At 32.4% G+C, this 23,835-nt stretch overlaps 3 protein-coding genes across 3 annotated transcripts; 2 read left to right on the top strand and 1 right to left on the bottom strand.

The window, feature by feature from the left end:
* The first annotated feature begins 2,545 nt into the window (after nucleotides 1-2,545).
* On the top strand, nucleotides 2,546-3,366 carry LOC114711139 (disease resistance protein RML1B-like). Its single transcript, XM_028895487.1, has 3 exons — nucleotides 2,546-2,901; nucleotides 3,023-3,183; nucleotides 3,287-3,366. The coding sequence occupies exons 1-3, from the start codon at nucleotides 2,546-2,548 to the stop codon at nucleotides 3,364-3,366; spliced, it is 597 nt and encodes a 198-aa protein (XP_028751320.1).
* Nucleotides 3,367-4,015: 649 nt separating this feature from the next.
* LOC114711138 (TMV resistance protein N-like) lies at nucleotides 4,016-10,496 on the top strand. Its single transcript, XM_028895486.1, has 7 exons — nucleotides 4,016-4,071; nucleotides 4,253-4,706; nucleotides 6,108-7,206; nucleotides 7,425-7,700; nucleotides 9,206-9,922; nucleotides 10,026-10,115; nucleotides 10,260-10,496. The coding sequence occupies exons 1-7, from the start codon at nucleotides 4,020-4,022 to the stop codon at nucleotides 10,494-10,496; spliced, it is 2,925 nt and encodes a 974-aa protein (XP_028751319.1). The 5' UTR covers nucleotides 4,016-4,019.
* Nucleotides 10,497-14,321: 3,825 nt separating this feature from the next.
* Nucleotides 14,322-22,667, bottom strand: LOC114711137 (TMV resistance protein N-like). Its single transcript, XM_028895485.1, has 10 exons — nucleotides 22,548-22,667; nucleotides 22,327-22,416; nucleotides 22,146-22,257; nucleotides 21,115-21,319; nucleotides 18,595-19,628; nucleotides 17,945-18,398; nucleotides 15,997-17,101; nucleotides 15,555-15,830; nucleotides 14,404-14,917; nucleotides 14,322-14,359 (listed from the first exon to the last, which is right to left on the bottom strand). The coding sequence occupies exons 1-10, from the start codon at nucleotides 22,665-22,667 to the stop codon at nucleotides 14,322-14,324; spliced, it is 3,948 nt and encodes a 1,315-aa protein (XP_028751318.1).
* Nucleotides 22,668-23,835: the final 1,168 nt, after the last annotated feature.

Below are 23,835 nucleotides of genomic sequence, written 5' to 3'. Positions count from 1 at the left end.
ACAAAAAAAAATTTTCAGTATCCTATAAATATAACTAAAAATTGTTTTCTCTCTCTATTAATAGGATAGAAAAAGTATATTTTAAAAATACAATTAACGGAGTCAAGTCAATGGCTGACATAAGGGCGGCTCCCCGTTTCTTTTTCCACAAACCGCTGATTGGATACATCAGGAGTATTATATACATTTTTTTTTCATTTTACTTCTTGATCTCCAACCCGTAAGTCTCTTTCTCTCTCTCCCCCCTCTGATCTTTATCGATCATCAACTACATTCGTGGCCAACCCAGCAATTCACAGGTAACTTTCCGCTCCACCTGCACTTTTTTTCCTGGTTTGATTGATGATGATGCTGGTTGTTCCACTTTTAACGGATTCTACTTCTTCTTCTTCTTCATTCCAACAGTCCAATATCTTTGAATCCCATACCGACGGAAAATTCGATGGGTCAGGTGAATATGCCTATGACACGGCAAGGTAACCGTTAATCATTTCACTTTCGGTGGGGAGATATTTTAAATGTCATACTTGAAAAATAAAAGACGTGTGTTAAAAAGAAATCAAATAGGGACATTATGATTAGGGTTAATTAATCCGCAAGTCCTTATAGTTTCAATGAATTTTGAATCAGGTCCCTATAGTTTTTTTTCTTTTTATCATGTCCTTATATTTTTACTTTTTTTTAATTAGGTCCTTGCATTTATTTTTCTTTTAATTAAATCCTTATAATTTTACTAAATTTTTAATCAGGTCCATGTAGTTTTAATTTTTATTTATTAATTAAATATAAGCTTAATTAAATAGATTAATACTGAAATATAAAATATTAATAATTAAATTAATAATTATGTGATAAAAAAGTAATAGAATTAATTAATTCAGGAAAATTTTTAGAACAATTAATTTTTTTGCTGAAAAAATTAAAATCATTATAATAATTCAATATCTTTAGAATATTCTTGTTTATAAACTAATATTAAATAACATATACTATTTTATGTTTATATAATAGTACTATTAGAATTTATAAAATAAAGAATAAAAAATTCAGGGACTTAATTAAAAATAAGGTGAACTTATAAGGACTTGATAAAAAGAAAAATAAATATAAGGACCTAATTAAAAACAGGTGAAAGTATAAGGATCTGATAAAAATTAAAAAAAAACTATAAGGACCTGATTCAAAATTAGTTGAAACTATAAGGAGCTGTGGATTAATTATCCCTCATGATTAACACAAAAGAAATTAATTACCACCAAGAAATAATCTTTTGGCTCCTTTCATACACTAGAAATTTATAAAAGAGATAGAAGTGAACATATATAATTCTCTCGTCCTTAATATAAAATTTATTTAACTAATTTGATTGGATTAAGAAAGTTACGTAAGTTAGTTAATTGTAAAAAATATGATATGTTTTTTCTAAAACACTATAATCATCTTTTTTAATATCCTTCATCCCTCACTTACTTGATTATTGAGGGAGTATTTATAGGGATAACTTAAAAAAATTAATAAATATGATAAATAAGTCTTATATTTAAGACTAAAATTAACTTAACGATTAGGTCCTATATTAAAAACTAGAGGAGGAGAAATGAAGATTAATGAAGGAAATCGGCCAAGCTATCAACTCTGAGCTTCAAGACTTTATTCAATCGTAGGGTTGGTACATATACTAATAGAAAATAACTGAAAAATATAAAAAAAGAAAACTTATGAATTTGGATAAATCTAATCTAGATGAAATCAGATACATTAGCTGATCTTATTTTCCTAAAATATCTTAAAGAAATAAATATTTGAAATAACAAAATAATAGATTAATGGGCCCTTAATGGGCTTGGGCCTTCTGGACGTTGGTCAACAAGAAACGGAAATGGATCCGAAAATAGAAATGGAAGCGGGTTTGAAAAATCTGCTCGGGTCTGGCAAAAAAAAAAGAAGAATAATTCGAATCCAAAGGCGCCCAACATTGCCTCGACTGCTTGGAATGCTAATGAAATTTTTGTAGAATTTTATTATGCACATATATATAGATATATATAGATATATATGTATCCCTGTTACCGAAAGTTCAAATTGCGCTTGTTATTTATTATTAAAAAAAAAACGTAAAAAGAAGCCGTCAACTGCCATCACCGGCATCACTTTTTTGCCACCACCGTCGATCTTCTTCTCTTTTATCTCCTCCAGACTCCAAACAAGCATTCTTCTTTGACACCAGAAGCTCTAGTTGCTGCCCTGTGGAAGCCAATTTAATGGAATTGGTTTCCGAATAGAAGCCTAATTCAGCATAATTTAGCTGAACCTAACCTGTACACATTTGTAGGTGTTTATGTAATTTAAAATGTAAGCAATAAATATGAGGAGTTCTTGAGTTTTCTTTCTTTGTTTTTTTGCTTTTTTTTAAAAAGGCACGTTACAACTCGAGAATTACAACAAAGACAGTCCTAGAAGCAATGAATACGAAGTGGTGTTGAGTTTTAGCAGAGGTGTAGAGACTCAAGAATATTTCGCTTCCTGTATCTATTCATCTCTAAGGATGGGCAGGATTTCCGTTTTCAAAGATGATGTTTCTACTCAATTGCTGCGAAGCATTATTGAAGGTTCAAAAATTTCAATCATCATCCCCTCTGAACACTATGCTAGTTCCAGAAGGTGCCTTGAGGAACTCACAAAAATCATGGAGTTTCGCAGAGCATATGATCAGGTGGTTCTTCCCATATTTCATGGTGTGGATCGGTCCGAAGTTCGTAATCAAGAATATAGCTTTGGAAAAGCATTTCAAGGTCTTATACAAAGAATTTCACCCACCGAAGATGAAGTGTCAAGGTGGAGGACAGCTCTTAGTGAAGTTGGAGGCCATTATGGGGTTCTTGTGCCTTATTTCAATTCCAAGTAATTTATTTTTCATTTCATTTTGTGTTTTAATTATTTTCGATTTTCCAAATATTTTGCAGTCATGCTTAACCAACCATTGCTCTTCTGCTTTTTTTTTATTTTTATTAATAATTCACAGCAATCAAAGTGAGTATACTCAGCATATTGTCCAGTGTGTTCGTTATATATTGAATACAAAAGGCCCGTTTGCCACGGATGGCCTAGTTGGAGTTCGTTCTCAAGTGCAAGAAGTGATTAAAATGCTCCAAGATAACAAAACAAAAGATGTTGTTTCCATAGGTATATGGGGAATGGGAGGTGTTGGCAAAACAACTCTTGCCAGACTCATTTTTGACCACATTCAATTCGAATTTGAGAGTGCATGTTTTCTGTTAAATGTCAGGGAAGCTTGGGAGAGGAAAGGCACAGATTCTTTACTACAAAATCTTCATTCAGTTCTCAATGAAGGAACAGATACGGTGACAATGCTTAGCGTTGATCAATCAGCATGCCTCAAGTTGAATATAATATCTTTCCAAAGGAAGGTACTTATTGTGCTTGATGATGTGAATCACTTGGAGCAACTACGTGCTTTACGGGGAAGCTGGTTTGGTGAAGGGAGTAGAATAATCATTACAACAAGAGATTTACATCTACTTCAGGCCTTTCAAGTGGACCTTATACATAGCATGAAACTTTTGACTGATCATGAGTCCCTTCAACTTTTTGCTAGAAAGGCATTTAATCAAGCAAGTCCTGAAGGAGAACTCAACGAACTTTGTAGAAGAATGATACTTGCCTATACTGAGGGACTGCCCCTAGCTATTCTATATACCATCTACATTTTGTATGGGCGGTCACCGATGGAATGGGAGTCAGCATTGATGAAACCGAGCACAAATATCCCTCGTGATATATACGACCAACTAAAGCACAGCTTTGACTCTTTAGATGAACATAAAAAAGAAATATTTCTAAATATAGTTCTATTTCATACTGGGGAAGACATGCATGATGTGATTCAGAAGCTGAATGGCCTTGGATGTAACCCTAGCACTGGGATAAGAGCCCTAGTGGATCGAAGCCTTGTAACCATTGACAACAACAAACTTGAAATGCATAATCTGTTGCAGTTCATGGGAAGACAGATAATACGTCAAACTTCACAAAATAAGCTTCCAAATCGGGGTAAGTTATGGTTTTGTGAGAATGCATGTGCTTTACATACATATTATCAAGCATGCATGTATCATCCATAATATTTCTGACATGTTATAATCTTAAATTAGAAAGATGTTTATATCATAACATTATTTTAAATCACAACTTAATTTGTTGATATTCTGTATTTTTGAAATATAATAATCAGGTCATAAATACGAGGTATTTTTGAGTTTTAGAAGTAAAGACACTCGGGCAACTTTTACTTCACATCTCTATTCGGCTCTATGTAATGCTGGTATTACTGTTTTCAAAGATGATGTTGAGCTTCCCAAAGGAAATCATATCAAAACGGAACTATTGCAAGCAATTGGAACTTCAAAAATTGCAATTATCATCTTCTCTAGGGAATACGCTGCATCTAAATGGTGTTTGGAGGAGTTGTCAATAATCATGGAGCTTCATAAATCAAATGATCAGGTGGTTCTACCCGTGTTTTATTACGTGTATCCAGCAGATATTCGTAATCAAACTTCTAATTTTGGAGTAGCATTTGAAGATCTTATACAAAGAATTTCACCCCCTGATTATCAAGTTTCTAACTGGAAGACAGCCCTTGCTGAAGCTGGGGGCATTGCGGGCATCGTTGTACTTGGTTCCAGGTAATCTTTTTACTCTTTATTTGCTTTTTGATTGGGACACCTTATGTGTATTTTATATGTATGTATATGTATATTGTTTGTGCTGGCAAAAAATGTGTATTGTTTGGAATAATTGGAATATCAAGAACTAGTTTCAATACTCATCACAATAGTGAGTATCATGATGCTCATCAAATCCCAACTTTACAAATTTAAAATCGACGGTCAAGATTTAAGTTTTCAAATTATTACTTTTTGAAAAATATTTTTTTTAATAGGTATATAATCCAAAAGAAATATAATCTCTTAATTGTAAGATATTTAAAAAAATAATTTTTTTATTTAAAAATTTTAAATCTAAATCATTAAAACTATATTTAAATAATGCATATTTCACTATAACAAGGAGTATCATGGTACTCGTCTTTCCGGAATATCAAGGCATCATTATTAGGGACACGCCACACTTTAGCTTGTTCCACATGCCGGTACAGTTTTTTTCCGCTCGCAATTTCGGTGAATATTTTATCAAATCGAGTACTGGGGCTAGCAAACTCCTCCTAGAATCATGCATGGCTTATTATAAAAATCAACTTAGCACAAGATATATGCGTTATCATTAATTGTGCTTCATTGCAAGTTTTTTTTTTGGCATTTTTGACTTCTGAATTATTTATATTGCCACTAATTAACCGTGTGTGTGAACGAGCTTATTGCAAAATGGAGCCTTTTTTTAATCAAAATTATAAGCACATGATATGCATTGCATGAAGCCTAAAATTAAATAAGCTAGTCACCATTTCAATGCAAAACGGCCTCCATGCATCCAATTTTGTATAGATATATAGATTTAATGATGGAATCACAACCTTAGTCAAGAATAAAGAAAAATATTAGAAAAATATTTAAAGATTTGAGGAACAAGAAATAATCTTGTTCTCTGTGATTTTCAGTAAAGTTTTAAATAAATGTGACCTTTTCAGATTATTTTATATCAAAGTCACTCCTATTGATATCTGTTTTAATTACTAAAGGATAAATTCTATATAAACACGCCCTAAAACCTCTTGTTTGTATGCCTTATCATTTCCTTCTCTCATATTTCTTCCTTGCTTCTCTCAAATTCTCTCTCTTATTCTTTCTCTTCTCTTCTTCCTTTTCTCATTTTAGATCATATGAATAAGTGTGATATTTATTCATATAAACTATTCTGCTCATAATGAACTGAATGTTTGTTTTAATATATTTTCTCCTCCTATCAATGCTACTGCGTAGGTCGTGTCACTTTCATCTATAGTTTTTTTTTTTAATAAGCCTTTGATCTATAATTTATTCATAATATATCCTCTTCTCCAAACACATGTAGCTTGACTTTCTAGAACCAATACTCATTTTCTTTATAAATGCATATATGATTTGCAGGGATGAGAGTGAAAATGTCAAAGCTGTTGTTGAGAATGTTTGTGATATATTGGGCAGGAAAGGCTTGTTTGTCGCTGAGTATCCAGTAGGAATGGATAATCGTGTGCAAGAATTGATCACAATGCTCCAAAATCATCAATCTGAAGATGTTGTCATTGTGGGGATATGGGGAATGGGTGGCGTAGGCAAGACAACTATTGCCAAAGCCATTTATAATGAAATTGGTCCCATGTTTGAGAGTAGAAGTTACCTTCCAAATATTAGAAAAGTTTGGAGCCAAGAAAAAGACCAAGTGAGCTTACAGAACCAACTTCTTTCTGAAATATGTAGGACAGCAAAAATGAAGATAAATAGCATTGAATCAGGAACAATCACATTGAGGGAGAGACTTTGCCATAAAAAGGCATTAGTTGTGCTTGATGATGTGGATGAGTCGGCCCAACTAAATGCTCTAGTTGGAAGTCGTGACTGGTTTAAATCAGGAAGTATAATAATCATCACAACTAGAAATCAACGTCTACTTCTTGAAATAAACTGTGGTGTTTATCTAATGAAGAATTTGGATGTAGGGGAATCTATTGAGCTTTTTAGTTGGCATGCATTTAAACAAGAATGTCCTAAAGAAGATTTTACTGAACTTTCAAGAGATATAGTTGCATATTGTGGGGGACTTCCATTAGCTCTTGAAGTCCTTGGCTCCTATTTATTTGGTAGAGAAGCCAAGGAATGGAAGAGTTTATTGGAGAAACTTAAAAAGATTCCCAACAGCAAGATACATAAGAAACTAAAGATAAGTTTTGATGGGTTAGATGATTTGGAGAAAGAAATATTCCTTGATATATCTAGCTTTTTTATTGGGATGGACAAAAATGAAGTAACGCAAATATTAAATGGTTGTGAATTCTTTGCTGATATTGGAATCAAAACCCTTTCAAAGCGATGCCTTGTAACCATGGATGAGAAGAACAAGCTCAGTATGCATGATTTGCTGTGGGACATGGGAAGAGAAATAATTCGTGAACAATCTCAAAAGGAGCTTGGAAAGAGAAGTAGGTTATGGTTTCATAAGGATGCCCTTGCCGTGTTATTAGAACACATGGTAGGAGTTTTTCTATTCAGTATTTACTGTTTCTTGTTAACATTTATTGTAAGAAGCGCAAATGATCGAGCATCCATAAATTGGTCATATAAACCATCTGATTTCTTCTCTCTTATTGTAAGCATTTAAAAACTCATTTTTTAGTGACTTAGTTTGCTTTCTGGCAAACATAGAACACAAGTGCGCACTTTAATTTCAATATGCTTTTATTTTTGTAGGGAACAGCGGCTATTGAAGGATTGTCTTTGAAGCTGTCACAGAGTGAAAAAATGAATTTTCAGACAGAAACATTTAAGAATATGAAGAGACTTCGATTACTTTGTCTTGACAATGTACAACTTAGAGGAGACTACAAATACATTTCTAGAGATCTCAAATGGCTTTGCTGGCATGGCTTTCCTGTAAAATACATTCCCAGCAACTTTTATCAACAGGGATTAGTTGCTATTGACTTGAAATACAGTAGCCTCAGACAATTGTGGAAGGAACCCCAGGTATGTAAATTAGTACTTAGTTGTTGGCTTTTTTAGTCATAACAACAACTGAAATTGAAAAAAACAAACTCTAAATTTTTATGACACAGAAAACCTGATTCTCTTTTAAAAAAAATTCAAAGAGAGAATCCTAATAAAATCCAACTAAAATATCTAAATTTAAATTAAGACGTACACTTTTAATAAATTCTTAATTAAGCCATGTGACCTTATCAGGAATTTTTGAATGTTGCTGAATAAATAGAATGTCCTCTTTAATTAGAAAGAAAAATTAATTTGGTCTCTCATATCTTATGATTACTTTTTGAGACTAAAAAACACATAAGTAATTTTTACAGTGTTTAAAATTTGCATATAACTAAAACTTTCAAAAATATTTTAATCAAAAATTTTAAATTACAATATAAGACCCTTTAAATAAATATTTAGAGAAAAATATTTTGTTTAAAAAATATTTGTAATTGATATAAATAATATTTCAGAGCAGAATAAAATAAAAATTATTTTTTATTTTCTGAATCGAAGGTTTAGCTAATAAAACTAAAGTAAATTATAAGAATATAATTTTAAATATTTCATGTCATTAAAATATTTAAGATCTTAAAATAAATATCTACAAACAGAAAATAAAAAATATTTATTTCAAGGCTATTCATATTGTAATTTAAAATGTTTTATTAGAATATTTTTGAAGCTTAGTTATACATACAAATTTTAAACACTATAAAATCACTTGTATTATTTTTTTCTCAAAAAATAATCATAAGAGATGAGAGATAGAAGGGATAAAATAATGAATTTTATTTTTTTTATTAAAGTGATTCATTTTATACATTTGACAATATGTAGAAATCATAAGTTAGATCTCACCACTTGATTAAGAATTTGATAAAAGTGTATGCCTTAATTTGGATTTATATATTTTAGCCGGTTTTATAGAGATTTTCCCTACTTCAAATTTGTAGCATGGGTTAGTAGTTTCTGTGACATAAAGTATTATCGTAAGTTTTTAGCTCTGCCAGTATCTGACTTGAAAGCTTGGTTAATTTGTTGGTAATAGCTTCAAAGTTCATAGACACTGAATAAAAGATGGATTTTTTTTATTGGATTTTTTATTTACAGCCTTCTTAATATAGATATTTATTTTAGATTTTTTTTATAGCTTATGAATGAGTCTTCCCTTGCTACTACTAAAGAATAAAGCTGAATGCTTGAGCTAGATTATCTTTATTTCACATTCGCTTTATTCGTCTTGCTATAGATCTAGGCAATACACCATCATATGGAATTTTGTGTTACCTTTTCCAGATTAAATATTCCATATTCTTTTTTTCCCTTCAAGGGTTAATTTTTAAATTGACTGGAAACAATGTTTTCACTCACGAATTTTCGTTTCAGATGAAGGATTTTACATGTAATTATGTAATTGTTTCCACGTATCTTGTTATTTATTTTTTAAAGATGATAATATAATCCCTCCTTGCAATTAAATAATTTTGTTGTAGTTATTGAAGATGCTGAAAATCCTCAATCTCAGCCACTCTCATTACTTGGTGCAAACTCCTGATTTCTCAAAACTACCAAATCTTGAAAAGTTGATCCTCAAAGATTGTCCAAGTTTAGTCATGATACACCATTCTATTGGGCTTCTTCATAAACTTCTTTTACTAGACTTGGAGGATTGTATTGGCCTTCATACTCTCCCAAGAAGCATTTATAGATTAAAATGCTTAAAAACTCTCATTCTTTCTGGTTGTAAGAATATTGAAAAGCTAGAGGAGGACATAGAGCGAATGGAATCTTTGACAACTCTAATTGCTCCTGCAATTAAACAAGTGCCATTTTCTATAGCGAGATTGAGGAGCATCTTGTATCTATCTATTTGTGGTCATGAAGGATTATCACATCATGTGATTCCTTCTCTTTACCAGTCTTGGATGTCCCCGACAAACAGTCCACTACCTCTAATTCCAACACATGCGGGCATGCCATCATCGATTTTGTTGAATATGCTAAACGATATCCCTAATTCTTTAACAACCCCTAGCAGTGAACTAAAGCAACAAAGTCCTTTGTTGGAAGATGGATTAGAGATTCTTGATTCTTTGTGTGCCACAAATTGTATGGACAACTGGAGGCCTAAACATTGCTCTAGACATCTTTTAGTTCAAATTGGAAAGAATTGTCAAGTCTTTCATACACTTTCAGAGAGGGTTTCACAAGTTCTCTCTAATCTAATTGGATTTTCTTTTTTATTGTTTGAGAAAGATTGCTGCATGCATATTATATAATTAAATTAGTGTCCATGTTTCCATCATTATGCAGGGATTAAATCTTACAGAGTATAATGACGATTGTGCTCTCCCCTGTGACAATTACCCCTATTGGCTAACATTCAAGGGTGAAGGAGATTCTGTAAAATTTAAAGTACCTTCATTTAATAGTCATGATAAGTTAAAAGGAATGACTATTTGTTGCGTATATTTTCCCTCAAGTGATTTGGGTAACAAGGCATGAGAATCTTGTATAATTAGCCTCATGATCATAAATTATACAAAGACAATCACTTTGCGCTACACGCAAGAGTCACTCACTTCATTTGAAGAAGCAGACGGGAAGGAAATAATATCAAATCTTGAATCTAGTGATCAAGTGGAGGTGATAGTAGCTTTTGAGAGAGGATTCTTGGTGAAGAAAACAGTCATCTATTTGATATATAATGAATCATTTGATGAACAAATGGAGCCTTCATCATCTAAAGCTACCAATTTGACTAGAAAGGCAATGAAGATTTGAAATTTGGAAACTTTCTTCCATTTTTGGCTGCGATTCTTTTTTTGAAGTCAGTATATTTTCATTTCAGAACTAAAACTGATCTATATGCATGGTTGTACATAAATGATTACATTCTCCCATTTGTGGCACTCTTTGACAGATAATGTGGTGGGATTTTCCTTTTACCTCTTCCTTTTTCTGCCGTTGGTCACTTCTTGATAAAATCAAAATAAAATTGTAGCTCAGAGGTAAAAATAAACAAATATAGTAACACAAATTTAGACTAAATTGACAGGTGAAAGGTTTATTATGATTCTTAGTATACTTGATAAGAAATTAAATGAATTAACATATTTTTTTGACTTGCTATTAATGATAATGATTGTTAATATTTTTATTTTTATTTATCAAATAATGAGGTTTGTGTATTATACCAAAATACATTAAGTTTCCTCGTGAGACTCATATATATATATATATATATATGTATGTATGTATGTATATCATTAACTTACCATCCAACAATGAGATATGGGATAACTCTAATTTATCTACCAGCCTATTCTATACACTCATAGGTTCCAATGTAGCTATCTATGAATGGGGTATCACATTCTCTATATATATTCTCTAATAAATAAAAACAGAACCAAAGTACATAATAGAAACTCGTATGAAAAAACAAATAAGACACAAATGTAGGATCCTGTTCCATTACGCAGAAATCACATTATAAAACGGACAACAACAGAGTAAATTGCGACATCACAATAACAATTCAACTATCCAAATATAATTACCCATAAGGTCATCGTAATCACACTTACCTTATTCACTAAAAATCATATATAGCTGAAGCTTACCATCACACATGTCAAAGTAGCTACAAAACACCGATCGATCAATCTAAACATTGAAAAAAAAACCGAAAAAAAAAAGACAAGAAGAAAACACGGGAAAAAGAAGACAGCAAAATCTGAGGGAAAGAATTAGAGTCAGAGACGGGAAAGTGATTTTTTTTTTTTGGTACAAATGGGAAAGTGAATTATTGTACCTCCCTTTTTCTCATACTCAAAAGCCTGTGATCTTATTCTTGGCCCAATACATACGATATAGCTAGCCCATACTCCTACTTGGCCGGCCCATTCCATCAAGATCTGTATAATCCATTACATCTATACCTTCAAGTTCAGCCTGCTTTAAAGTAACGAGGGTTGTGTTTAATGGAAAACATGATGAATCAAGGTTGAATCCTTATTGAAAGATGTGCTTATATTTAATACCTGATAGTGTATCCAACAAAATTTTCACTAATATGGTTCCCACCTCACGCTTACTTTTCATCTCCAAATAGGCACACGTCTTCAATTTGGCTCCCCCACAAGTATTGTGACTTCGATGTCATATGCATTTAGATAAACATCATTTAATGCTGACACAGATGGCTAGTAGTGTGAGATGTGAGCTGGAGGAATCTTTAGTCTCGCATATATTTCTTTTTAAAGTGAATTTATTTCACATGAGAAGAAAAACAGGTTTAAGGTGAACTTAAAAAAGTGAGTTAAAGGCTAGTTGCAAGCCATGGGTTGTCCTGATACAACACCGCCTGTCATGTTTATGCTAGGTTTTAAACTCAACTGACATTGACATGTTTATACATGCAAACATATTTAATTTGAACAAAACCCAAAAATATGTAAATTGTTTTTTTTATATGATTGACTAACTAGCTCACATCATTGTTAGGCTCAATTTGAAGCAACTCGTTCAAAGAATTTTTTTTGTTGGGTACTTGTACTGATTTGAACTTGAAACTTTATGTTTTGACCAGCCAAAATACTTTTGTTAAAGCGAGGATTTTTTTTTTTTTTTACGCTTAGCACAAGTATTTTTTTTATTAGAGGAAATTTTGTTTGAGGCACTATCAAGTATTAAATATGAGCATTTGTTTCAATAAAAATTTAATCTTGATTCATCATATTATGATATACTAGTCTATTCCATTAAACACAACTCTCGTGACTTTAAAGCGAACTGAACTTGAAGGTATGGATGTAATGGATGATACAGATCTTGAGTGGAATGGGCCGGCCAAGTGAGTATGGGCTAGATATATCGTATGTATTGGGCCAAGAATGAAGTCACAGCCTCTTGAGTATGAGAAAAAGGAAGGTACAAAAATTCACTTTCCCCTTTGTACCAAAAAAAAAAATCACTTTACCCTGTCTCTGACTCTAATTATTTCCCTCAGATTTTGTCTTCTTCTTTTTCCCGTCTTTTCTTCTTGTCTTTTTTTTTTTTTCATGTTTAGAGTGATCAATCGGTGTTTTGTAGCTAATTTGATATGTGTGACGCTAAGCTTCAGCTATATATGATTTTTAGTGAATAAGGTAAGTGTGATTCCCATGACCTTATCGGTAATTATATTTGGATAGTTGAATTGTTATTGTGATGTCGCAATTTGCTCTGTTGCTGTCCGTTTTATAATGTGGTTGCTGCGTAATGGATATATACCTCGGAACAGGATCCTACATTTGTGTCTTATAGTCTTTGGTTCTGTTTTTATTTTATTAGAGAACATATATAGAGAATGTGATACCCCATTCATATATAGCTACATTGGAACCTATGAGTATATAGAATAGGCTGGTAGATAAATTAGAGTTATCCCATATCTCATTGTTGGATGGTAAGTTAATGATACATTGAGTCTCATCAGGAAACTTAATGTATTTTGGTATAATACACGAACCTCATTATTTGATAAAACAAAAATAAAAATATTAACAATCATTGTCATTAATAACAAGTCAAAAAAATATGTTAATTCATTTAATTTCTCATCAAGTATACTAAGAATCATAATAAACCTTTTGCTCCTCAATTTAGTCTAAATTTTCATTACTATATTTGTTTATTATTATATCTGAGCGACAATTTTATTTTGATTTTATCAAAGAATGACCAACGGAAGAAAAAGGAAGAAGTAAAAGGAAAATCCCACCACATTATCTGTCAAACAGTGCCACAAATAGGAGAATGTAATCATTTACGTACAACCATGCATATAGACAAGTTTGAGTTCTGAAATGAAAATATACTGACTTTAGAAAAAGTGTTGCCACCAAAAATGGAAGAAAGTTTCCAAATCTCAAATCTTCATTTCCTTTCAAGCCAAATTGGTAGCTCTAGACGATGAAGGCTCCATCTGCTTATCAAATGACTCATTATAGATCAAATAGATAGCTGTCTTCTTCACCAAGAATCCTTTCTCAAAAGCTACTATCACCTCCACTTGGTCATTTGATTCAAGATTTGACATTATTTCCTTCCCCTCTACTTCTTCAAATGAAGTGAGTGACTCTTGCGTGTAGCGCAGAGTGATTGTCTTTGTATAATTTATTATCATTAAGCTAATTATACAAGATTTGCATGCCTTGTTACCCATATCACTTGAGGGGAAATATACGCAACAAATAGTCATTCCTTTTAACTTATCACGACTATTAAATGGAGGTACTTTAAATTTTACAGAATCTCCTTCGCCCTTGAATGTTAGCCAATAGGGATAATTGTCACCGAGGAGAACACAATCATCATTATACTTTGTAAGATTCAATCCCTGCATAATAATGGAAACACGGACACTTATTTAATTATATAATATGCATGCAGCAATCTTTCTCAAATAATAAAAAAGAAAATCCAATTACATCAGAGAGAACCTGTGAAACGCTCTCTGAAAGTGTATGAAAGACTTGAGAATTCTTTCCAATTTGAATTAAAAGATACTCGGAGCAATTTTTAAGCCTCCAGCTGTCCATACAATTTGTGGTACATAAAGAATCAAGAATCTCCAATCCATCGTCCAACAAAGGACTTTGCTGCTTTAGTTCACTGCTAGGAGCTGTTATAGAACTAGGGATACTGTTTAGCATATTCAACAAAATTGATGATGGCATGCCCACATGTGTTGGAATAAGAGGTAGTGGATTTTTTGTTGGGGACATCCAAGACTGGTAAAGAGAAGGAATCACATGATGTGATAATCCTTCATGACCACAAATAGATAGATACAAAACGCTCTTTAGTCTCACTATAGAAAAGGGCACTTGTTTTATTGCAGGAGCAATTAGAGTTGTCAAAGATTCCATTTGCTCTATGTCCTCCTCTAGCTTTTCAATATTCTTACAACCAGAAAGAATGAGAGTTCTTAGGCATTTCAATCTGTAAATACTTCTTGGGAGACTATGAAGGCCAATACAATCCTCCAAGTCTAGTAAAAGAAGTCTATGAAGGAGCCCAATAGAGTGATGTATCATGAATAAACTTGGACAATCTTTGAGGATCAACTTTTCAAGATTTGGAAGTTTTGAGAAATCAGGAGTTTGCACCAAGTAATGAGAGTGGCTGAGATTGAGGATTTTCAGTGTCTTTAGAAGCTACAACAAAAAAATTTAATTTCAAAAAGGGATTATATTAACATTTTAAAAAAATAAATAACAAATTATTTTGAAACAATTACATGCGAAATCCTTCATCTAAACCAAAAATTCTTAACTAAAAACATTGTTTTCAATCAATTGAAAATTTAACTATTAAAGGGAAAAACGGAATATGGAATACTTAATCTAGAAAAGGTAACACAAAATTCCATATGATGGTGTGATGCTAATGTGAAATAAAGAATCTAGTAGCTTTACTCTTCAATAGTAGCAAGGGATGAATCACTCAGGAGTTATGAAAAAAAAATCTAAAATAAAGATCCATATCATGAAGACTGTAATAGTGTAATATATCTACACATCTCAAATCCCTATTTTATTCCATATCCCTGGAATTTTGAAGCTACTACTAACAAATTATCTAAGCTTTTAAGTCAAGTATTGGTAGAGCAAAGAACTTACAATAATACTATATCTCACAAAAACTATTTACGCATACTACAAATTTGAAGTATTTTGGTAATTTTTTTTAGAGAAATTAGGCTTTCTCTGTCATAATAGTTTGGCAATTTTTTATTTATTAATTTTTTTGTAAATACGGATTAAAGAACCAACTAAGTATTAATTCACATACCTGGGGTTCCTTCCACACTTGTGTGAGGTTACTGTATTTTAAGTCAATAGCAACTAAATTCTGTTGATAAAAGTTGCTAGGAATGTATTTTGTGGGAAAACCATGCCAGCAGAGCCATCTCAGATTTCTACTTATGTATTTGTAGCCTCCCCTTAGTTGTACATTTTCAAGATGAAGCAATCTGAGTTTGTTGATCATCCTAAATGCTTCCGTCTGAAAATGCATTTTTTCACTTTGTGACAATGTCAAAGACAGTCCTTCTATAGCCTCTGTTCCCTACAAAAAAAAGAAACCCATTGAAAATAAGTGTTCTTGTGTTATACAAAATGAGTTTTAAAATGCATACTATAAGAGAGACAAAATCAAGTGGTTTATATGATCAATCAACTAGTGCTCATTTGTGCTTCTTGCAATACACGTAATAGAAAATAATACGGCCTACCATGTGTTCGAATAATACAGCAAGTGTATCCTCTTGAAACCACAACCTACTTCTCCTCCCAAGCTCCTTTTGAGATTGTTTACGAATTATTTCTCTTCCCATGTCCCTCAACAAATCATGCATAACAAGTTTGTTTTTCTCATCAATGGATACAAGGCTTCGCTCAATAAGGGTTTTGATTCCGATGTCAGCAAACAATTCACAGCCATTTAATATCTGTGTCACTTCATTTTTGTCCATTCCAATAAAGAAGCAAGATATATCAAGGAATATTTCTTTCTCCAAATCATCACTTAAACCATCAAAACTTATTTTAAGCTTCTTTTGTATCTTGTCATTGGGAATTTTTTTAAGTTTCTCCAATACAATCTTCCATTCCTCAACATCTCTATCGAATAAATAGGAACCAATGACTTCAAGAGCTAATGGAAGTCCCCCAGAGTATGCAACTATATCTCTTGAAAGTTTAATGAAATCTTTTTTAGGACTTTCTTGTTTAAATGCATGCCAACTAAAAAGCTCAATAGATTCACTGTCATCCAAATTCTTCATTAGATAAACACCACAGTTCACTTGAAGGAGTAGGCGTTGATTTCTAGTGGTGATGATTATTATACTTCCAGGTTTAAACCAGGCACGGCTTCCAACTAAAGCATTTAGTTGGACTAACTCATCCACGTCATCAAGCACAACCAGTACCTTTTTATGGTGAAGTCTATCCCTTAATGTGATTATTCCTGATTCAATGCTATTTATCTTTATTTTTGTTGTCATACATATTTCAGAAAGAAGTTGGTTTTGTAAGTTCACTTGGTTCTTTTTTCCTTGATTCCAAACTTCTCTGATCTTTGAAAGGTAACTTCTACTCTCAAATGTGCAACCAATTTCATTGTAAATGGCTTTGGCAATAGTTGTTTTGCCTGTACCCCCCATTCCCCATATCCCTATCATAATAACATCTTCAGATGGATGGTTTTGGAGCATTTTGATCACTTCTTGCATGCGATTATCCACTCCTACTGGGTGCTCAGCGACAAACAAATCTTTCTTGTCCAATATATCACAAACATTCTCAATGATAGTTTTCACATTTTCACTTTCATCCCTGCAAATCATATAAGCATAATAGGAAATGAGCATTGGATTTTTGTGTGTGTGTGTGTGTGTATTGAAGGCTACATGTGTTTGGAGAAGAGGAGATATTGTGAATAAACTATAGATCAAAGCAACAGGACCTAGTTAATAGCAGCAATGTAAGACAAAAATATATTAAAACAAACATTCAATTAGTTATAAAGACTATAATTTGTATGAATAAATGTCACGCTTATTTATAGGATTTAGATTGAAGAAGGAAAAGAGAGGAAAGAATTAGGAAGAGACACAGAGAATTAGGGAGAAGTAGGAAGAAACATGAGATCAGAAGGCAATGATAAGGTATACAAGCAAGAGATTTAGCGCGTGTTTATAGAGCCTTAAAGCTATGCTTAAGTAATTAAAACAAATCTCAATAAATTGATTTTCATATAACATAATCTGGAAAAGATCACATTTATTAGTTGGCAAAAAAAAGATAACATTTATTAAATAGTTTCCATCAAATAAACAAAAGAAAACAAAATCACTTCTTGTTCCTCAAATCATCAAATATTTTTCTTTCTTCTTGACTAAGATCTTGATCCCATCCTTTTATATGCACACACATATACACGCATGTAAAATTGGATGGAAGCCATTTTGTATTGGGATGGTTATTGGCTTTTTTTAGACTTCATGCAATGCATACTTATGATTTTCATTTTTAAAAAAAGGCTTTATTTTGCAATAAGAAGTTCTTTCTCATGCAACATATAAAAAATTCAGAAGTCAAAAATACAAAAATTACTCGGTATGAAGCAAAATTAATGTTAACACTTATATTCCATAGATATTAAGAGTAACAAATTACCTTGAACCAAGCACAACAATCCCTGCAATGCCTCCAGCCTCAACAAGGGCTGTTCTCCACTTGGAAACTTGATGTTCTAGTGGTGAAATTCTATTTATAAGATCTTTAAATGCTTTTCCGAAACTAGAAGTTTGGTTACGAATTTCTGATGGATCTACGTCATAAAACACAGGTAGAACCACTTGACAATTTGATTTATGAAGCTCCATGATTATTGACAATTCCTCCAAACACCATTTAGATGCAGCGTATTCTCGAGAGAAGACAATGATTGCAATTTTTGAACTTCCAATTGCCTGTAATAGTTCTCTGTCGATACGATTTCCTCTAGGAAGCTCAACATCATCTTTGAAAACAGTAATGCCAGCATTACATAGAGCTGTATAAAGATGTGAAGTAAAAGTCGCTCGAGTGTCGTCACCTCTGAAACTTAAAAACACTTCATACCTATGACCTGGATGTTATATTTTAAAAATACATAATATCAATAAATTAAATTCCTATTTAATTAATATGTTGTAGACATTCTTATAATTGAATATTATAAAATAATGTCAGAAATATTATGGATAATAGTATTTATTATCACTGCTACATACATGTTTGACAATACATAAGCTACATGTATCCTCCCAAAACCACAAACATACCTTTATTTAGAATGACATTTTGTGAAGTTTCACGTGTTATTTGCCTTCCCATGAGCTGCAACAGATTATGCACTCTAAGTTTGTTGTTGTGATCAATTGTTACAAGGCTTCGATTCACCAGGGCTCTTATCCCGATGCTAGCACTAAATCCACGGCCATCCAACTTCTGGATCACAGCATCCCTGTCCTCCCCAATGTAAAATAAAACTATATTGAGAAATATTTCTTTCTCATCATCATCTAAAGAGTAAAAGCTAAGCTCTAGTGTGTTGTATATATCACGAGGGAGATCTGTGCTTAGTTTTATCAATGCTGACTCCCATTCTATCGGTGACCGTCCATTCATAATAGAGCCAACGACCTTAAGAGCTAGTGGTAGCCCCTCAGTATAAGCCACCAATCTTCTGCCAAGTTCGATGAATTCTGCTTCAAGACTTGCTTGATTAAATGCTGTTCTACTGAGAAGTTCAAGAGACTCATGATCGCTCAAATGTTTTACGCTATACACATAGTCCACTCGATGAAAAGCTTGAAATATATGTGAATCTCTTGTGGTAATGATTATTATGCTCCCTTGACCATGAACATTTCCACATAAAGAACGTAGCTGCTGCACGTCATTCACATCATCAACCACAAGAAGTACCTTATGATCGGAAGCTCTTCCCAGGCTCTGTTTTTCGTCCACCTCATCTACCATTAGATCTGTTCGGTCACGCATTGCCAAAACAAGTTCTCTTATTAAACCATATGGGCCTCCCGTCTCCCAGGCTTCCCTGACATTTGAAAGAAAACATGCACGCTCGAATTCGTACTGAATGTGCTCAAAAATGAGTCTGGCAATAGTTGTTTTGCCCACACCTCCCATTCCCCATATCCCTATCCAGAGAGCATTTTTTGATTGATGCTTTTGAAGCATTTTAATCACTTCTTGCACTTGTGACTTCCATCCAACTAGGCCATCTTTGGAATCTTTCCCATCCAATATCTGACGAACACGCTCTATAATATTTTGAATAAACGTACTTTCATTCCTGTGAATTATAAAGAAAGATATAATAGCAAAAAAGGGAGCACTGATTAATATTCAAGCATGACTACAAATAAAGCAGAATAATGGTATCAAGAGCAACATATATATTCTATCAAGAAATTAAACACCATTGCGCTATTAATCTTATCACACAAAACCATAGATCTATGTTAATCTTGTTGAATAAATTAAGATTCCATTACACAACATGAATAAAAAGAAATTATGCATGTCCTGCATCCTAAAGTTGTTGCCTGTTAAAAGTTTTGATGATAACAAACACATAATAAATAAGTCGTCGTGTTATCATATTGTATGTGCTTAGTTGATTGCTATAAGTTCTGACTTAAAAACGTATACAGGGGGGAAAAACAATTTCATACTCCCTCTAGTCCTATATATTAGTTGCAAATGACCGAATCATGTTTAACAAACTAGTAATTAAAATTAGATAAAAATAACAAATAGGTCAAGAATATTTTTTTTTTTCAAATTTACCCTTATTTATTAAGAGAGTAAATGAGAGAGGCAATAAATGAAAAAAATGATGAAAGAGAATACATGAGGGTAATATTAATGGGAGAGAGTGTGTTAAATATAGTCAACTAATGACAAAATAAAAAAAAAGTAATAACTACTCAGATAAACTCAAAAATAAATCCTATATTTTGGACTAGACTCTTCTCTAAAAGTAAAGCTTACATATAAGACAGGAGAAAGTATCAACTATAGCCTGAAAAAGCACGCTTTGTATAACAGTAATTAATGTTGTTATTGTTGCTGCTGCTGTTGCTGTGTTGCTGTTTGACTACAAAACATTCAGTTCCTAGAAAGCGAACAGTCCACCCAACACATTAATTTTATGAATCAACATTATCACAATTATATTTTAATAACTAATGATTATACTACCTCTTATCCTTAATATAAAAACTAGTTGACTAATTTAAGTATATTAAGAAAATTAGTTAATTTAGTTATTTATAATAAATAAGTGTTATCTTCACTAAAATATCTTTATTAATCATATGTATTAACTAGCTAGTACTATTATTTGATGAAATCCATAACAATTGCAACTACTACAAGGACACTATCTTTAAAAAAAGAATAAATATAAGAGACAAAGTGAATTGAGGTTCTATATTTAAAATCAAATTGAAAGTTAAAACTAGCTTTTATATTAAAGAACGGAGATAGCAAATTGTGACAAGAAATCTCCCTCACACACAGAAAGAATCAGTAAAATGGAAAGATAAATAAATTACTTGGAGTTGAAATGAGGCCCAACAAACCCATAATTGCTTCCAGCTTCTCTGGTAGCTGCCTTCCACCTTGACGCTGGATGGTCAGTGGGTGTACTAGTAAATAGATTACGAAATTCACACGGACGCACATCATAAAATATGGGAAGAACTACATGATCATGTTGGTGTGCTCCGTGAAACTCCATGATTTTTATTAGTTCCTTTTGGCAAATTGCTGACCTAAGATATTGTTTAGAGAAGACGATGATTGAAATTTCAGAACCTTCAGTAGGGCTATGCAATAGCTCACTTGAGATGTCATCTTTGAGTACGGAAATTCCAGCTTCCTTCAGAGATGAATAGAGATCGGAAAGAAAATTCCCTTCACGAGTGCCATTGCTACACTGACAACTCAAGAACACCTCATATCTTTTACCTACACAACCTTTAAATTACACAAACACATGAAAGGATCTATACAGGTTAATATTTGTTGTGAATGACCATAAAAGTTGTAAATATATTCAAGAATCAAAAGATAATTCATTGGCCCTCATACCCTTAAGAATAATGCAGATCATATTTTTGTTTTTTCCCCTTTTTCTTTATAATTATTTAACTTTTTAAAAATGGGAAAGCTTTTCAATTTAATCACAAAATCTAACTTTGCAGTTGAAGGTAGCGGGAAAGCTTGGATTTTTGCTTCAAAATCGGTTTTGATCATAGGAATAAGAATATATAAAAGAAAATATAAGACTTGAGGGACTTTTAATACTATGAATTATTCCATAAATACTAGAAATTCCAAATAAAGAAGGACGTCATTTCTTGGTGGGAAGTAATTTGTTTTGTGTTGATAAAAAAAGTCCCATTTCTTTAATACACCTCTTTTATTTTTTGAATACTACCCTAATCCTAAATATAAGTCACTTGTAACACGTTATTATATACCAAGAAATGCATGAAATTAATAAAGTTTTTTAATTTTATCCTTACTAAAGTTTCCCTTTTCCCTTATGTTTACAAATCATTTTAATATATCCCGCTGCTTTCTTTTTTCCTTTCCACTGAGAATTAAATAAGAATAAAATTAGAAAACAAACATTAAACATGTTATAAGTGACTTATATTTAGAATCAAAACTTATATCTACAAGTGACTCATATTTTGATCCAGAGTGGTATGTAATATAAAACATATATCTTCCCATTGAAAGTGAAAGAATTTGCGGCAGAAAAAAGGATCAGAAAAATGACAAGATTAAGGCGTACCCTGCTGGCTTAATAGATTATTCACCAGAACTCTGGAATCGTCTGTGGGTATGGTTTCTTTCTGAAGAAGAAGAGGAGGAGGAGGAAGAAGAATGAAGAAGACTCCGTTAAACTGCCGCGACCAGCATCATGACTAGTCAAATCAAAAACGAAAAAAGGTGTAGGGGGAGAAGAAAGTTACCTGCGAATTGCTGGGTTGGCGAAACAGAGATGACAAATCTAGTTTATGACAAAGATCGGTGAAGAGAGAGGAACATTTATGAGGCTTTCGCTGCAGAAGAAAGAGTGAAACGAAACGAAACAAAGGGTTACTGAATGATTAACAAGCATTAAGATATCAAACAAAAATTAAAGTTAATAATCGAATTCCAAATAATAATACTAATAATTAAAGTTAATTACTGAATCATGAGTCTTATGGCAGAGCAGACGAGAGCAACAACCCTTCTGGGAGCCTACGCTGAGGTCGTCTCTTCTTCTCCTCATGCTTCTCTCAATCAAGGGATTCTGTGATAGACACATCCGGCCTTTAAGGTAACTATTACAAAAATAAATTAACGTCTAAGTGGGGCAATGCTAATTGTTAGCACCTGTTTATGTGACACACGCATATAGAGTCAACTACCCAAAATACGGTCCCCGTTATAAATTACTTACAACTTATTCTTATATACTACTCCTTCGATTTTAAATATATAACACTTTTTATAGTGTAATCTACACTATAAAAAGAATCTTATATTTAAGACCAGACGAATAATATTAAGAGATAGCATTTAACATGTTTTAAATTGATAAAATTATTTAAATTTGTCCTTATTAAATATTGTTTTCTTTCTCTTTATCTATAGATCATTCTTAGCATTGTCTCCTATGTTTTTCTCTTTCCAACAAAATTAAATATAGGTAATATTGGAAAATGGTCATTAATAACCTCTACATGTTTGAGACCAAACTTTTCTCCTAGTAATATAAGTGACTTATAATAGGAATCTGACTTACACCTTGATATCTATGAATTAAGTCTAAATTAGAGCCGAATAACATGCAAACGCATGCCCCTAAATGCAAAAAGAAAAGAAAATCACTCATGAGATTCCCCAGTGTAACCAATGTGATGATTATCAAACCCTTAAAGAAAGAGTCAATGTGATGAGTATAAACTTAAAGAGACAACCCAATCCCAAAAGACATAAACCACACAATATTTATAGGATTTTTCAATGGGAGACTTATAACATATATCAAAAGAATATTTAAAAAAGAAAAGATCAATCACTTTATCAAATTTAATTTTCGAATCGCTGAAGCATTTTGTTTCTGAAAAGTTGAAACATGAGAAAGTGGAGATAAGTTATTTAATTGTTTGAAAGTAAGTTTTTTTCTTTTGTGTGGTTATTTTAGTTTGAATCTCTTCCATTCAATCTCCTTCCCAGTTTTGTCGTTTTGTGCGGGAAGACATCGGTCGACATTATTGGCTTGAATCTTGCGTCGGCAAGGGCTTCAAAAATATTGGAGTTGGAACGATCAATGGTTTCTTTCAGAAGAAGAAGAAGAAGAATCCGTTGGAAGCGGAGCAACCAGCATCACCGCATCAATCAAATTAAACCAAACAAGAAATGAGCAGTTATATGGGGCGGAAAGTTACCTGTCAATTGCTGGGTTGGCGATCAAAGAGAGACGGAGAATC

This window comes from Neltuma alba, unplaced genomic scaffold (assembly GCF_004799145.2).
Source record: "Neltuma alba isolate B1F8T4 unplaced genomic scaffold, ASM479914v2 tig00011277_pilon, whole genome shotgun sequence".
In the NCBI taxonomy this organism is placed as follows: Eukaryota; Viridiplantae; Streptophyta; class Magnoliopsida; order Fabales; family Fabaceae; genus Neltuma; species Neltuma alba.
This window is presented reverse-complemented; position numbering and strand designations above follow the sequence as displayed.

Bases quoted from the DNA above. Each gene is read 5' to 3' on its own strand.
- LOC114711139 (XM_028895487.1), top strand. From the start codon at position 2,546: ATGGGCAGGATTTCCGTTTTCAAAGATGATGTTTCTACTCAATTGCTG. The intron at 2,902-3,022 runs GTAATTTATTTT...AATAATTCACAG, and splicing joins GTGCCTTATTTCAATTCCAA to CAATCAAAGTGAGTATACTC. The intron at 3,184-3,286 runs GTATATGGGGAA...GTTAAATGTCAG, and splicing joins AAAAGATGTTGTTTCCATAG to GGAAGCTTGGGAGAGGAAAG.
- LOC114711137 (XM_028895485.1), bottom strand. From the start codon at position 22,667: ATGTGTCTATCACAGAATCCCTTGATTGAGAGAAGCATGAGGAGAAGA. The intron at 15,831-15,996 runs GTAGGCCGTATT...TTTTTTTTGTAG, and splicing joins CTGTATTATTCGAACACATG to GGAACAGAGGCTATAGAAGG. The intron at 14,360-14,403 runs GTATCCCTAGTT...GAACTAAAGCAG, and splicing joins TTTGTTGAATATGCTAAACA to CAAAGTCCTTTGTTGGACGA.
- LOC114711138 (XM_028895486.1), top strand. From the start codon at position 4,020: ATGGGAAGACAGATAATACGTCAAACTTCACAAAATAAGCTTCCAAAT. The intron at 7,207-7,424 runs GTAGGAGTTTTT...TTATTTTTGTAG, and splicing joins CCGTGTTATTAGAACACATG to GGAACAGCGGCTATTGAAGG. The intron at 9,923-10,025 runs GTTCTCTCTAAT...ATCATTATGCAG, and splicing joins TTTCAGAGAGGGTTTCACAA to GGATTAAATCTTACAGAGTA.